A 15,336-nucleotide genomic window follows, 5' to 3' on the forward strand; every position below is an offset into this window, starting at 1 on the left:
GGTCACTGAGGAGGATGGCAAAAACAGGCTACGCCACCAGAAAACCAGAGAGGTTGGTAACTAAGCGGATTGCAGACCCCTGATCCTATCCACACAACTAGCAGTAGCCATGGAGCGTACCTACGATGCCCTAGATGCCTCGGCACAGCCGGAGAGCTAACTAAGCCTAAAGCAAGAAAGGTGAAATCTAAACTGCCCCGGAGCAGACCCCAAAAGGAGTAGATAGCCCCCAAACATATATTGTCGGTGAGACAAGATGATACACAAACGCAGGCAGAAAAATAGACTGAGCAAACGATGGGGCCTAAACTGACTAGACTGGACAGGAAAGGAAAGACACTGTCTGCAATCACGCAAAAACCATGAAAAATCCAACACGTCTGATGTCCAAAAAACACTGAAGTCACACGACTTCGCCCCCACTATATCAGCACTCCGGTATGAACTGGGAGCAAAGCAAAAGAGACCAATATAACAGGGCCTGAATAAACTGACACAGGCTGTAACATATGGAGAGGTGGTTCAGCACACCCCCAAAGGAGCAAGCTGAACCCGCACCACAAGCAGAGAGAGACAAAAACCAGATCAGATGCAAAGGATTAGCAAATGAATCACTTAGCTGAACAAATGCAGGATCAGGGCAGGAGACATCAGACCTCTGAATTCACAGGAAAGCAATCACCAGCAAGGATTGCAGGAAGTCTGCAAACTTAAATACTCCAATCAGTAGCCCCAGATCTCCAATCGTCATCATCATCATCAGGTGGCAGGCCTCTGTCAATCTGGCCAGCTCCACTACCTCCAGTAACCACCGGAGGGAGCAGGGGGAGCTTCAGCTCAGAAGTCTGAGCCAGGGAATTCACAACAATTCCCCTTTTGCGTGAGCTTCTTTACTGACACAGATTGCTTTCAAGACTGGGAGAGAACATCCTTTATTGGGATCTTTCTGCTTTGTGCTGAGGAAACTGGACAGTGGAGATAGCTTTCTCCTACTCCTTCTGAAGTCATATAGTGACCATTAGCTAAGATGACCTTTTCTGACTTGCTTTCATTAAGGTCAGTGAAGAAATGCTTGTTATTTGTCATATGGCTGCTTGCACCAGAATCTATACACCATATATGCTTTGCAAATGGGTCTGTACTGGCATTAAATACAGCTTAAACAAATGCAGAATCTTCCTTTACAGCTGTTTTAACCCTTTGATGACCATTCTGCTTTTTAACCCCTTCATGACCCAGCCTATTTTGACCTTAATGACCTGGCCATTTTTTGCAATTCTGACCAGTGTCCCTTTATGAGGTAATAACTCTGGAACGCTTCAACGCATCTTAGCAATTCTGAGATTGTTTTTTCGTGACATATTGGGCTTCATGTTAGTGGTAAACTTAGGTCGATAATTTTTGCGTTTATTTGTGAAAAAAAAAACAGAAATTTGGCAAAAATGTAGCAATTTTCAAATTTTGAATTTTTATTCTGTTAAACCAGAGAGTGATGTGACACAAAATAGTTACTAAATAACATTTCCCACATGTCTACTTTACATCAGCACAATTTTGGAACCAAGTTTTTTTTTTGTTAGGAAGTTATAAGGGTTAAAAGTTGACCAGCGATTTCTCATTTTTACAACAATATTTACAAAACCATTTTTTTTAGGGACCACCTCACATTTGAAGTCACTTTGAGGGGTCTATATGGCAGAAAATACCCAAAAGTGACACCATTCTAAAAACTGCACCCCTCAAGCTACTCAAAACTACATTCTAGGAGATTATTAACCCTTCAGGTGCTTCACAGGAACTAAAGCAACGTGGAAGGAAAAAATGGACATTTTATTTTTTGCACCACAAATTTTCTTTTATCATTAATTTTTTTCATTTTCACATGGGCTACAGGATAAAATGGATCCTAAAATTTGTTGGGTAATTTCTCCTGAGTACACCGATACCTCATATGTGGTCAGAAACCACTGTTTGGGTGCACGGCAGGGCTCGGAAGGGAAGGAGCACATTTGACTTTTTGAATGGAAAATATGCTGGAATATTTAGCGCTTGCCATGTCGCGTTTGGAGAGTCGCTGTGCGCCTAAGCACTGGAGCTTCCCCACAAGTGACCCCATTTTGGTAACTAGACCCTCCAAGAAACTTATCTAGATGCATAGTGATCACTTTGAACCCCCAGGTGCTTCACAAATTGATCCGTAAAAAAAAGTACTTTTTTTTCACAAAAATTATCTTTTAGCCTCAGTTTTTTCATTTTCACGTGGGCAACAGGATAAAATGGATCCTAAAATTTGTTGGACAATTTCTCCTGAGTACTCCAATACCTCACATGTGGTCATAAACCACTGTTTGGGCGCACGGCAGGGTCCGGAAGGGAAGGAGCACCATTTGACTTTTTGAATGGAAAATTAGCTCCAATCGTTATCGCACACCATGTCGCGTTTGGAGAGCCCCTGTATACCTAAACATTGGAGCTCCCCCACAAGTGACACCATTTTGGAAACTAGACCCCTTAAGGAACTTATCTAGATGTCTAGGGAGCACTTTGAACCCCCAAGTGCTTCACAAAAGTTTATAACGTAGAGCAGTGAAAATAAAAAATCATTTTTTTTCCTCAAAAATGATTTTTTAGCACGCTATTTTTTAATTTCACAAGGGTAACAGGAGAAATTGGACCACAAAAGTTGTTGTCCAGTTTGTCCTGAGTACGCTGGTACCCCATATGTGGGGGGGAACCACCGTTTGGGCGCACGGCAGGGCTCAGAAGGGAAGGAGTGCCATTTGACTTTTTGAAATGAAAATTAGCTCAAATCGTTAGTGGACACCATGTTGTGTTTGGAGAGCCCCTGTGTGCCTAAACTTTGGAGCTCCCCCACAAATGACCCCATTATGGAAACTAGACCCCCTAAGGAACTTATCTAGATGCATAGTGAGCACTTTGAACCCCCAGGTGCTTCACAGAAGTTTATAACGTAGAGCCGTGAAAATAAAAAATATTTTTTTTTCTTAAAAAAAATATTTTTAGTCCGCAATTTTTTATTTTCACAGGGGTACCAGGATAAATTGGATCCCAAAAGTTGTTGTACAGTTAGTCCTGAGTACACTGGTACCCCAAATGTGGGGGGGGACCACTGTTTGGGCACATGTCGGGGCTCAGCAGGAAGGTAGTGACATTTTGAAATGCTGACTTTGATAGCATGGTCTGAGGGTGTCATGTTACATTTGCAGAGCCCCTGTGTGCCTAAACAGTAGAAACCCCCCGCATGTGACCTCATTTTGGAAACTAGACCCCCCAATGAACTTATCTAGATGTGTGGTGAGCACCTTGAACCCCCAAGTGCTTCACAGAAGTTTATAACACAGAGCCGTGAAAATAAAAAATCATTTTTTTTCCTCAAAATAAAAAAAAGATTTTTAGCCCACAATTTTTTTTTCACAAGAGTAACAGGATGAATTGGACCCCAAAAGTTGTTGTACAGTTTGTCCTGAGTACGCTGGTACCCCATATGTGGGGGGGAAACCACTGTATGGGCACACGTCGGGGCTCGGAAGGGAAGTAGTGACATTTTGAAATGCTGACTTTGATGGCATGGTCTGCGGGCATCATGTTACATTTGCAGAGCCCTTGATGTACCTAAACTGTGGAAACCCCCCACAAGTGACCCCATTTTGGAAACTAGACCCCATAAGGAAGTTGCCTAGATGTGTAGTGAGCACACTGAACCCCCAAGTGCTTCACAGAAGATTATAACGCAGAGCCATGAAAATAAAAAATTTTTTTTTTTCCTCAAAAAATGATTTTTTAGCTCGCAATTTTTTATTTTCACAAGGGTAACAGGAGAAATTGGACCACAAAAGTTGTTGTCCAGTTTGTCCTGAGTACGCTGGTACCCCATATGTGGGGGGAACCATTGTTTGGGCACACGTCAGGGCTCGGAATGGAAGTAGTGACGTTTTGAAATGCAGACTTTGATGGAATAGTCTGCGGTCGTCATTACGTTTGCAGAGCCCCTGATGTGCCTAAACTGTGGAAACCCCCCACAAGTGACCCCATTTTGGAAACTAGACCTTCCAAGGAACGTATGTAAGATGTGTTGTGAGCACTTTGAACCCCCAAGTGCTTCACAGAAGTTTATAATGCAGAGACGTGAAAATGAAAAAATCATTTTTTTCCACAAAAATAATTTTTTAGCCCCCAATTTTTTATTTTCCCAAGGGTAACACGAGAAATTAGTCCCCAAAAGTTGTTGTGCAATTTTTCCTGAGTACGCTGATACCCCATATGTTGGGGTAAACCACTGTTTGGGCACATGTCAGGGCTTGGAAGGGAGGGTGCACCGTTTGACTTTTTGAATGCAAAATTGGCTGGAATCAATGGTTGCACCATGGCGCGTTTGGAGACCCCCTGATGTGCCTAAACAGTGCAAACCCCTCAATTCTAACTCCAACCCTAACCTCAACACACCCCTAACCACAGCCCTAACCCTAACACATCCCTAACCACAAGCCTAACCCTAATTCCAACGCTAACCCTAATTCCAACCCTAACCCTAATTCTAACCCTAATTCCAACCCTAACCCTAATTCTAACCCTAATTCCAACCCTAACCCTAATTCCAACCCTAACCCTAATTCAACCCTAACCCTCTTTCAAACCCTAACCCTCTTTCCAATCCTAACCCTAACCCTCTTTCCAACCCTAACCCTAACCCTCTTTCCAACCCTAACCCTCTTTCCAACCCTAACCCTAACCCTCTTTCCAACCCTAACCCTCTTTCCAACCCTAACCCTCTTTCCAACCCTAACCCTAACCCTCTTTCCAACCCTAACCCTCTTTCCAACCCTAACCCTCTTTTCAACCCTAACCCTAACCCTAACCCTCTTTTCAACCCTAACCCTAACCCTAATGGAAAAATAAAAATAAAAATATTTTCTTTACTTTATTAGTTGTGCCTACCTATGGGGGTGATAATCGGGAGGTTTATTTACTTTTTCTTTCATTTTGATCACTGTGAGAGTGATCAAAATGAAAGAATGGAATCTGCAGCCGGCAGATTCGGGCGGGCGCACTGCGCATGCGCCCGCCATTTTCTAAGATGGCGGCGCCCATGAACCGGACCCGCCGGACACCGGGTGCGACAGGGGGACTCAGAAGGTGCCGGGGGAGGGGAGAGGGGGTGAGGGGGTTATCGGAAGCTGGCGGGGAGTAGAGGGAAAGGGAGGGGGGCAGATGATGACAGCGGCGGCAGATCGCCGCTGTCATTCAGTTGCGGGGGGGGCGATCGCTGGTGGGAGGGGTGGAATCGGTGTCTCCAGCCATGTCCGATGCTACAGCAGCATCGGCCATGGCTGGATTGTAATATTTCATCAATTTTCATTGATGAAATATTACTATCGCTCTGATTGGCTGTTTCACTTTTAACAGCCAATCAGAGCGATCGTAGCCACGTGGGGGTGAAGCCACGCCCCCTGTGGCGAAGAACAAAGCCCCCTGTATCTGCGGGTCGGGTGACCTTTCAGTGACCTAGGTCACCCGACCCGCAGGGGGGCTTTAAAGTCATGACGCCACATAGGCGTCATGGGTCGTTCTGGCACGACTTTTCATGACGCCTACGTGGCGTCAAAGGTCGTGAAGGGGTTAAGCTGACTCATTCTTGCTTTCCAAATTTTGCAGTCTGCTTTAAGGTGGCCGGGCTTTTTACAGACAAAACATTCACGAGTTTCTCTTAGATTGCTCTTATATTTAGGAAAATCCTGTATCTTTAATGCTGTTTCTGCTCTGGATTCATTACTGCTGCTTACATGCTGCGTTTTTCTCTTGAATTCATCCACAAGTTTGCCTTTAACATACTCTAGTGTCAGCTCATCATCTGGCCATGCATCTACTGTAGTCATGAGTGTGTCATAACTTTCTGGAAGACCATTTAATGGAAGTGCAGCAACATGAAAATCTTTAATTTCTTCTCCAATACACATGAGATGCTTCACAATCTCCAGTGTGTTTCTTATATAGTCCTGCATATTCTGTCCATCACTTACCTTAGACTGATACAGCTTTCTCATGAGATAAAACTTATTGCTGAGATTTGATCTTTCATGCACCTTCTGTAAATCATGCCACATCTCATTTGCAGTTGCACACTTGCATATATGCACAATCTGATTATCATCTACACTGAGGGATATCGTGCTTTGTGCTTTTTGAACTTTCTCTAGCCAATCATCTGCTAATGAATGAGGAAATTGTTCCTGAGTATGTTTCGACGTACCTTCTCTTATGAGCAGCATCTTCACCTTGAATTTCCAAGACTGGTAGTTCTGGTTAGTGAGGCTTGGCACTGAGAACGTGACATAATTGCTGCTAGTGGACATCTTCTATGTTGCTCTGTGCTGCTTTTGCTCTTGGCTTCTGTTGCTATGTTACTCTGGGTTTCTGTGTCACTCTGGGCCCATAACCTGTTGGCAGCGGATAATTCCGGATACTCTCCAAGAGTGTGACAACAGAGCTTCTTTATTCAGGAGCAAACAGGAACAATATATGATAGGCGTAATATATCAGGAATAAATCATTTGTGTGTCTCTATGTGTGCAGCATCTACAGCAGGCTGCTTCTCTCATACCCAGATACAGGAAAGCAGGAAATACAGTCACATGCTCTCCCTATGTAAGGCTCTTGGAGGTTTTTTTTTAAACTTTATAAACAGCATACAAATCTAGTAACTGAACACTCATATACAGGAATGGAGTTGTTGCACCAAACATATTCCAACAGGATGTCCGTATGATAAGCTCATCTGAATGAACCCTTAGACCGAATACACATGTCCACATAGAGACACATCACAGATGGCATCCATGTGTTGTCTGTTCATATGACAAATTGAAATGAGTTTAAGCTAGGAATTGGACCAAACTCAGACATGTCGCCTCTGTTTTTGAGCACCATCAGTTCACAAAAAAAAGGACTTGTGAAAACAGCCCTAGTCCTCCTTCACATGTCCTTATAGTATCCATTTTTTCACAGATCCCACGAGTACCCATTATAACCTACGGTACTGGTTTTTCATGTATGTGTTTTATTCGGACGCGTGAAGGAGGCCTTTTAATGTGCCCATACACTGTCCATTTAGGGAGCAGTAATCCACAAAATGGACAAACATCTCCAGAAGCAGCATCACTCCTGTAATAGATTGTAAATTACAGTTACAAACACCTTGGCTTTGTTCCTATTCAAAAACATGATCAAAGTGTCTCTCAAAACTCCTACTTTTCTTTATACTTTTCTTACTGTTGTGCAAACATCTGTACTCATCCATGTAATTGGAGTACGGATTCTGTCTGCATAGGGGGAACCACTTAAGAAGTGCTTTCTCCTGAAGGATATAATGCTCTGACTTGTAGTGTCCTCTGAGAGCTCTGTTGTAGCAATTTGGAGGCCACTTTATTCATGTTTTTGAACAAGATAAAAAACAAATTGCCAAATGATATCAACTAAAAACATTTATAATGCAATTTAATGCACTGTGTCCATGTCCTATTCATCTGTTAAGTCATTTCTTGTTTCTTCCCCCAGTTCTGGATAATGCCTGCCTTTGGAGCTCGGATACGATTTGACAATGGTTTAGAGGTCAAGTTTTATGGTTTTACATTATGGGCCATAATCACCAATATTTGTCTTCCTTTTGGGATCTTCTACCGTATGCACTCAGCTGCTACCCTGTTGGAACTTTACAGCATGTCATAGAGGACCCCATCATCTATTCTCCAAAACTATGAGGCTTCTGGACAATCATCACCATCCGTTATATGCAGAATTTTAAAGGAGTATAGAGCAATAAAGCAATTACCAAAGATGATAAAGACATACATATAATGAGATTATATTAAACTACAGAGTATAGATAGAACTTTCTAGGTTACCTGTTTTCTATGGTAGAAATAACCTGAACACACAACTTGGTAAAGTCAAAATTTGCATGTACAGTTAGAAGATTGTTGTCAAATTTAATTGTTTGTTCGTTGTATTAGTCGTGGACCTTATCCAAATTGTAGTAAACAATGAAGCAAATAGTCCATAATGGATCATAGCCATAATGGATTAATAAAGAATAATAAGAATAATTTTGGAACTTTCTGCCTCTAATGTGAACATGACTTCATTTTTGGAGGTCAAAAAGGGAACTGAAACTTGAAGTGGTGCTTGACTGGTGGTGGTCAAATTCAGGTCACTAAGCATGACTATTAGGCAACTACCTAATATAAAGGCATTATTACAAAAATGCTTGACATTTTTTTAAACATTTTAAAAAAATATGTATGAAGGAATTTCCAGCATCTGAAACCTTACTGGCAGGAACACTAAGGAAACCATTCTGATGATACTATTACATTTTGTCATTGATCATATTACAAATTAAAGGGATTTCCGAGGGATTTTTTCTGCCATAGGCTTGTTCACTGTAGAATTAATAATATAGGCTTTACTCCCCCAACGCAGGTCCAGTTGTGCCTATTTGCCACTGGTTTCCAGTAGTGATGAATGAATATACTTGTTGCTCGGGTTTTCCCGAGCATGCTCTGGTATTCTCCGAGTATTTTGGGCGTGCGCTGAGATTTAGTTTGAGTCCACGCAGCCGCATGATTTGCGGCTACTAGACAGCCTGAATACATGCATGGATTGCCTGTTTGTTAGGAAATCCCCACATGTATTCAGGCTGTCTAGCAGCCGCAAATCATGCAGCTGCGTGGACTCAAACTAAATCTCCGAGCACGCACAAAATACTCGAACACCCAAGCATGCTCAGAAATCTCGAGTAACGAGCACACTCGCTCATCACTAGTTTCCAGTCTTAGCAAGCTGCAGCTGCAGTGATTTCACAATCAATATGCTCAGCTGTAATACTGGTGTAGGAGGCACGAGACCACTGCGCCCAATGACTGACTATAGCGGTCAAATGCCAACAAAGGCAATGGGCAGCGGCCAAGGCAGCTCTAGACCTGTGGTGAGTGAGTAAAGTTATTTTTATTTTTTTACAGTTCACAAGCCTATGGAGTAAAAAACAGTGGCTTGAAATATAAACTTCACTTCAAGATTTGTACTCTTGATGAATTGCCACACTTGTGCCATAGTTCTGGAGCAATTTGCACCTTAAAATGGCATCTACATTACATGTGCAAATTGTTAATTTAGGGGCATAGTAAGACTGCTCAGACTGGTTGTCAGCTCTTCTGACCTGAATGTGACTGCATGTATTTCTATGGAGCTGTCACGCTCAGGTCGGGAGAGGCGACGGCCAGTCTGAGAATTGCGATGCAATCCTCGTACGAGTAATACGACAGTCTGACTGCACTCTAAAATGTATTTTTTTCCTACCATAAAAATGTATTAAAGGTTTTCATGCCAAAAAGATAAATATAACATAATAGATAAAGATTGCCATTTTTTTTTCTTAGAGCCCTGGCAGTCCCTGCCAAGCTGCTCTTCTTTTCTTCTAAGTTGTCCCTCCTGTCATTGTCGCAGTAAAAGTGTTAAATTCCACTTCATGAGAGTTGGATTTAACCTCTTAACCTAAGACTTTCAAACTTAAAAACCCTAAGGCCTCTTTCACACATCCGTTTTGGGCCATCAGGCGAGATCTGGCTTTTTTTGTAAAACCGGATAAGGCGAAATGCAATGCCGGATCCGGTTTTCCCTCATTGACTTGTATTAGCGCCGAATGGCATTGCGGTTCGTCCGTTTTTTGCTGGATCCGGCTACTTGTCTCATTCCAGCGTCTGGAAAAAATGGCTACTTTACCGTTTTTTGTCTCCGGCAAAAAAGCCGGAAACGTCGGATCCGACGCTTCCGGCGTTTTGCCACAATGAAAGTCTATGGGCGCCGGATCCAGAAAAAGATGGATCCAGCCACCGGATCCATTTTTTTAAGTCTGCGCATGCTCAGATCCAATTGGCCAGCCCCCCAGGAAACAGATATAACCTGCTTGATGGATCCGGCAGAAAAACGGATCCGTTTCTACATTTCTCCAAAATATACGCCTGATCCGTTTTTTCCAAAAATAGCCGGATCCTGCCTGACGGCAAAAAACTGATGTGTGAAAGTAGCCTAAGGGTATGTTTGTAACACAGTGTATTTTCGGTCTAAAGGCCCTGTCACACTAAGCGAGATCGCGATCGCTATATGTGACACTTACCTCCGACCGGCTCCCCCGCTGTCTATCGCTGATCACGCGAGAACGTCCTGGGCCGTTTCTCGTCGGTGGCTTCCTGCTGGGCTGCCTGCTGGTGCCGATGAGCGACGCGTGGCCACGGGCGGGAGGACGTCTTCATCGCCGCGTCTGACAGGTAAGTAACGACCGCCGACCGCTGCTACGTCTCTGGTGAGATCTGCCTGTTTGGCAGCTCACAAGCGACCATTTAGCGATGCACCAGAGATCCTGACCGGGTCGTATCGTGGTCGGGATCGCTGGTGCATCGCTAAATGTGACAGGACCCTAAGTTGAGTACCGTCTGTGTAAAAGATGAACTACGAACAGAACTCAAACCACTATTAGTCTATGTGCTGGTGCAGATTGTCTGTTTTTCACATTGACCTCGGTAGCATGTAAATAGTGGGCAGCTTCTGTACCCCTCCACTGTGAGGATATGTAAGGGGTGTGGACTTGACTGTTGCATTCCTACCCCTGAAGACACCAATCGCATTGTGTGTATAGTGTTATACGTCTCCTGGTACCAGTTCATCTCCTGGTGTACTGGCCTGTTTCCTGGTAGCGCCTCCAGCCTCTGGACACTATGCTGACAGACAGCAAACCTTCTTGCCACAGCTCGCATTGATGTGCCATCCTGGATGAGCTGCACTACCTGAGCCACTCGTGTGAGTTGTAGAGTCCGTCTCATGCTACCATGAGTGTGAAAGCACAAACAACATTCAAAAGTAACCAAAACATCAGCCAGAAAGCATTGGTACTGAGATGTGGTCTGTGGTCCCCACCTGCAGAACCACTTCTTTATTGAGGGTGTCTTGATAATTGCCAATAATTTCCATCTGTTGTCTATTCCATTTGCACAACAGCATGTGAAATTGATTGTCAATCAGTGTTGCTTCCTAAGTGGACAGTATGATTTCACAGAAGTTTGATTTACTTGGACTTATATTCTGTTGTTTAAGTGTTCCCTTTATTTTATTGAGCATTGTATATATCGTGTCATGTGCTAAGCGTTCTAAGTGTAATATGCATAGTGTGTCCCCGGGAGGAAGGACTAGGGAGGCGGAGCTTCCCCTGCAGTCTGGGGGAAACTGGAGGAAGACAAAGCTTCCCGGAGTGAGAATAGTGCAGGGGGAAGCTTAAAAGAGCACGCATCATCTGCAGGACAAAAGGAAAAAGTGCGCGAATCTGCATTGCTCGGCACCGGCAGACTGGAATGCAGAGGGCTGTGCTGAGAGCAACCGGGAGAATGGTGAGTGGCGCATCCTGCCTTTCCCCTAAGAGAGTTCTGGGGCAGTGACAGGCAGTGCTGCAACCGATGAGAGAGACAGAGACAGGGACCACTGTGCAGAGAGTGCAGAGCCGTGTGAAGCCAAGCTAGAGAGTGCAGACCCGTGTGAAGCCGAGCCAGAGCGTGCAGAGCCATGTGAATCCCAGCCAGAGAGTGAGGAGCCGTGCACACGGAGCAGTGCCACGCGGACCATCGTCCGCCGTCACCCATCCCCAACAGCAGGGACCAGGAAGAGCGGGATGTACAGTGTGTGACCAGTGACGGCCAGAAAACAGGGTGCTGTGCCCTACGTGACCATGAGTGCCACACACGTACTGTGCTAGAGAGACTGTATACCAGACTGACTCTGTCAGTAGATAGTTGCCCTGACATTGCCCTGACATTTTTGACCGCACGTTACTAGTGGAAATAGTTGAGAAGCCACGTTGGGCCCAGGGGCGTAACTACCAGGGTCGCAGCGGTCGCCACTGCGACTGGGCCCGGGGGGAGTGAGGGACCCGGCAGGTCAGACCGTGATATCTCCTAACCGTGCTGATTCTCGATGGATAGTCCCGTTTTTGACACCCCCCCACACTGAGCCGCCACTCCCCCATGCACCCCATCCTCGCCCTCCTGCCTGCAATGAAGTCCTTTTCTGTGCTCACAGGACCTGTGATGAGGTCACAGGGGCAGGGGAGGAGTCAGGGGTCACATGATCAGGAGCCTCGTTTACAGGGTGGATGTAGCAGAGCTGTGTGTGTACGAGGTGTACGGAGCAGAGATGTGTGTGTATGGGATGTGCAGAGCTGTGTGTGTATGGAGCGCAGCCGTGTGTGTATGGGGTGTGCAGAGCGGAGCTGTGTGTGTATGAGGTGTACGGAGCGGAGCCGTATGTGTACGAGGTGTGTGGAGCTGTGTGATTATGAGGTGTACAGAGCAGAAACGCGTGTGTATGGGTCGCCCCGTCATTGCTGGCTTCACCCAGGGCTGTGGGGTACTCGGTACCGGGCCGGTGTCAGGGGGATGATCTTGGGTCACAGCAGCGGTGACCCGGTCCGTGGCCCTGGACCCCAATATCAGTGGCGGTGATGTTTGTAATGTAGTTTAAAGTTCGTGACGCCACCCGTGGTGTTTGGCAAGTAAGATGGTAAGCCAACGCTGCTTGCAGATCCTCTGGGGCTGATGGTGTGTTGCAGCTTAGATGGTGTAGCTCCCCACAGGTAGAGATGTAGCCCCAGGGCAGTGTAAAGGTGCGCTGGAGGAGTAGGGCACGGGATGGTCTAGATGTTGATGCCCAAATGTAGCGGTGCTGATGCGGGAATGAATGGAGGACACCAGAGCTTGCAGTTTCAAAGATTTACTCACAGTTCGTAGTGCACACAGGTGCCTGCTTCGGTACCGTGTCCTCCGGGGCAGAGGCCCAGCCAACCTCCAGACAAGATAGGACTCTCCCCGCCAGCACCCCGCCACCATGTGCCTTCCTGAACGACTCCTCTATTGCGCCTTTTAGTATGAAGAGCTCCAGTACCGTGGTTCTCTGAAGTTCCTCCTGTCTGATGTTCCTAACAACTCTCACTTATATGACAGACAGCTGTAGCCTGCTTCGGGGACTCCCTTCTCCTGAATCCCGGCTCGCTATCAGTTTGTTGTTGTGTCCCAAGTCTTTGATGGGAGTAGTGCATTTACAGCCAACTACTCCACCGGTGTCTGCTGCAGAACCATAAGTGTCCATACAACCTCGGGGAACGGGCCCCGGCCTTGCGCTGAGAACCTATAGGCAGGGATCCTATCCAACCCACTCCTCCTCTCTGTTCTCTCTCCACTTCGTTCCGTGCTTGTCTTTCTCTCTCTTATGGAAATACAGGTTACAGTTCTACGTCTCTCCTTCTCTTTCCCGTGCCAGCTGGCTCAGGTCACTGAGGCAGCTGCAGCACTCCTTATTCTATTCCTTTCCTCGGGAGCTCTCTCCTAAGACCAGTCCTCAGCCTCTCCCGACTGACTGTCTTTCCTCTGCCTGACCTCCCGGCAGGCTGACCTCCTGTCAGCCTGCTCTCTCCTCTCCAGTCATGCTGACTGACTCTGTCAGACTGCCCTGTAATTCTATCTTTCCCCTTCATTTTATACTAACTCCACCCACCTCCCAGCACATCTCGTGTTACGAAGCAGGGTTCCACGAAAGGTGCTCTGCTACACCCCGAGCCTATAGCTGCAATGTGACCCTGCTGAACTATCCTGTGTGTGGGATGCAGGTGTTGGAGTGTGGCAGGGAGTTCCCACCTTACCTGGATGGTGGGGCACTACACCTTAGGAGAAGGTGCAGTACCTCTGTGGCGACTGAGCCTCAGGGGCGCCACATGTACGAGGTGTACGGAGCGGAGCTGTGGGTGTACGGTGCGGAGCCATGTGGGTACGAGGTGTGTGGAGCAGAGCCGTGTGTGTACAAGGTATATGGAGCGGAGCCATGTGTGTACGAGGTGTACGGAACAGAACTGTGTGTGTGCGAGGTGTATGGAGCGAAGATGTGTGTGTATGGGGTGTGCAGAGCAGAGCTGTGTGTGTACGGAGCCGAGCCGTGTGTGTATGTGGTGTGCAGAGCGGAGCTGTATGTGTACGAGGGGTACGGAGCGAAGATGTGTGTGTATGGGGTGTGCAGAATGGAGCTGTGTGTGTACGGAGCGGAGCCGTATGTGTAAGAATAAAGTTTATCTATCTTTTCCTATTTAGCAGTGCATGAAAAACAGTCAGAACTTGGATGGCATCCAACTGCTGTCTGATTTTTTCACGGACTCATAGACTTGCATTAGCGATATTGATCAACATCAGACATGTCTCCGCGATGACTGCTCAGTCTGTGAAAAATCATGGACATGTGAGAGTCCCATTTTGTATTATAGATACGAGTGCTATCTATAAAAAAACACAGATAGCAATAATACGAGAAAAACTGATGTCTGAATGAGGATAGCAATATTACAGAGCAGTCATCACTGCATGGGTAATGGATCTCCACTGTAACAGTTATGTTGCCCTCTGCTGGCAACAGCCAGTGACATGATATAACTGTTCATTAAAGAAGTTGAAAACTTGAAGAACCCAGGTAATCCGATTGCCTATATCCCAAATGATCCTATGAATGTAGCCCCATTCATGGAAGTCCAGCAACATTAGAATATAAAGAGAACTAAGCCATGTATATGTAAAATTGCTAATTAACTCACTGAGTGACAGTGACAGAACGCAAAGAATAATGTCAATGAATATTTTTGGTGGTCACCACAACACAACCTCGGTCCTTAGGGAAATTTGAGTAGTAAACAAAGAGAAATATCTGACTTTTCCAGTTTATACGTTTTTTCTTGGTGTAGAAAAGTAAAATCTCTTTGGCGTTCAAATGCAGTGACGACCACTAAAGGGAAAATGTTTTATTATACAACTTTTTTTTTCTCACGGGCCGAATCTGCCCATGAAAAAAATTGCAGCATGCACTAGTTTCTTCCGTATGAGAGATGAGACTCGCCATTCAAGTCTATGGATACTCAAAAAAAAAAATTGATCAACCATCTAGGATCTGATGTCAATGGGTACATTGCAATTCGTTAATATAGGATTTTTATTTGGTCTTGTAATTTTTTGGGTTTCACGGTGAGGACAGAGGCTGCAGCTGTGACCCCATGATACTTCTTCCTTGAGTATCCCAGCAGGCACTGGAATTCTCAAAAGAGGAGTCATTCACCAAACAGGATGTTAGTAAAAAAAAAAAAAGCAGTGAAGGAGGGAATAGTAGGTAATTTTGAATTAACCCCTTAACCCCCAAAGGTATTTACGTTTTTTCATTTTCCTGTTTTGCTCCCCTTCTTCCCAGAGC

General features: G+C 45.4%; 1 protein-coding gene across 1 annotated transcript in view; it reads left to right on the forward strand.

Moving 5' to 3' along the window:
* LOC141099879 (proton channel OTOP2-like) overlaps positions 1 to 8,120 on the forward strand; it is a 171,205-nt gene extending 163,085 nt beyond the window's left edge. Inside the window, exon 6 of the mRNA XM_073587954.1 lies at positions 7,573 to 8,120. Within this exon, the coding sequence (XP_073444055.1) occupies positions 7,573 to 7,743 (171 nt within the window). The 3' untranslated portion in view covers positions 7,744 to 8,120. The remainder of the gene's footprint in view (positions 1 to 7,572) is intronic.
* Positions 8,121 to 15,336: the final 7,216 nt, after the last annotated feature.

The sequence above is a fragment of the Dendrobates tinctorius genome, unplaced genomic scaffold (genome assembly GCF_039654945.1).
Source record: "Dendrobates tinctorius isolate UK_male_01 unplaced genomic scaffold, ASM3965494v1 ptg000103l, whole genome shotgun sequence".
NCBI lineage: Eukaryota > Metazoa > Chordata > Amphibia > Anura > Dendrobatidae > Dendrobates > Dendrobates tinctorius.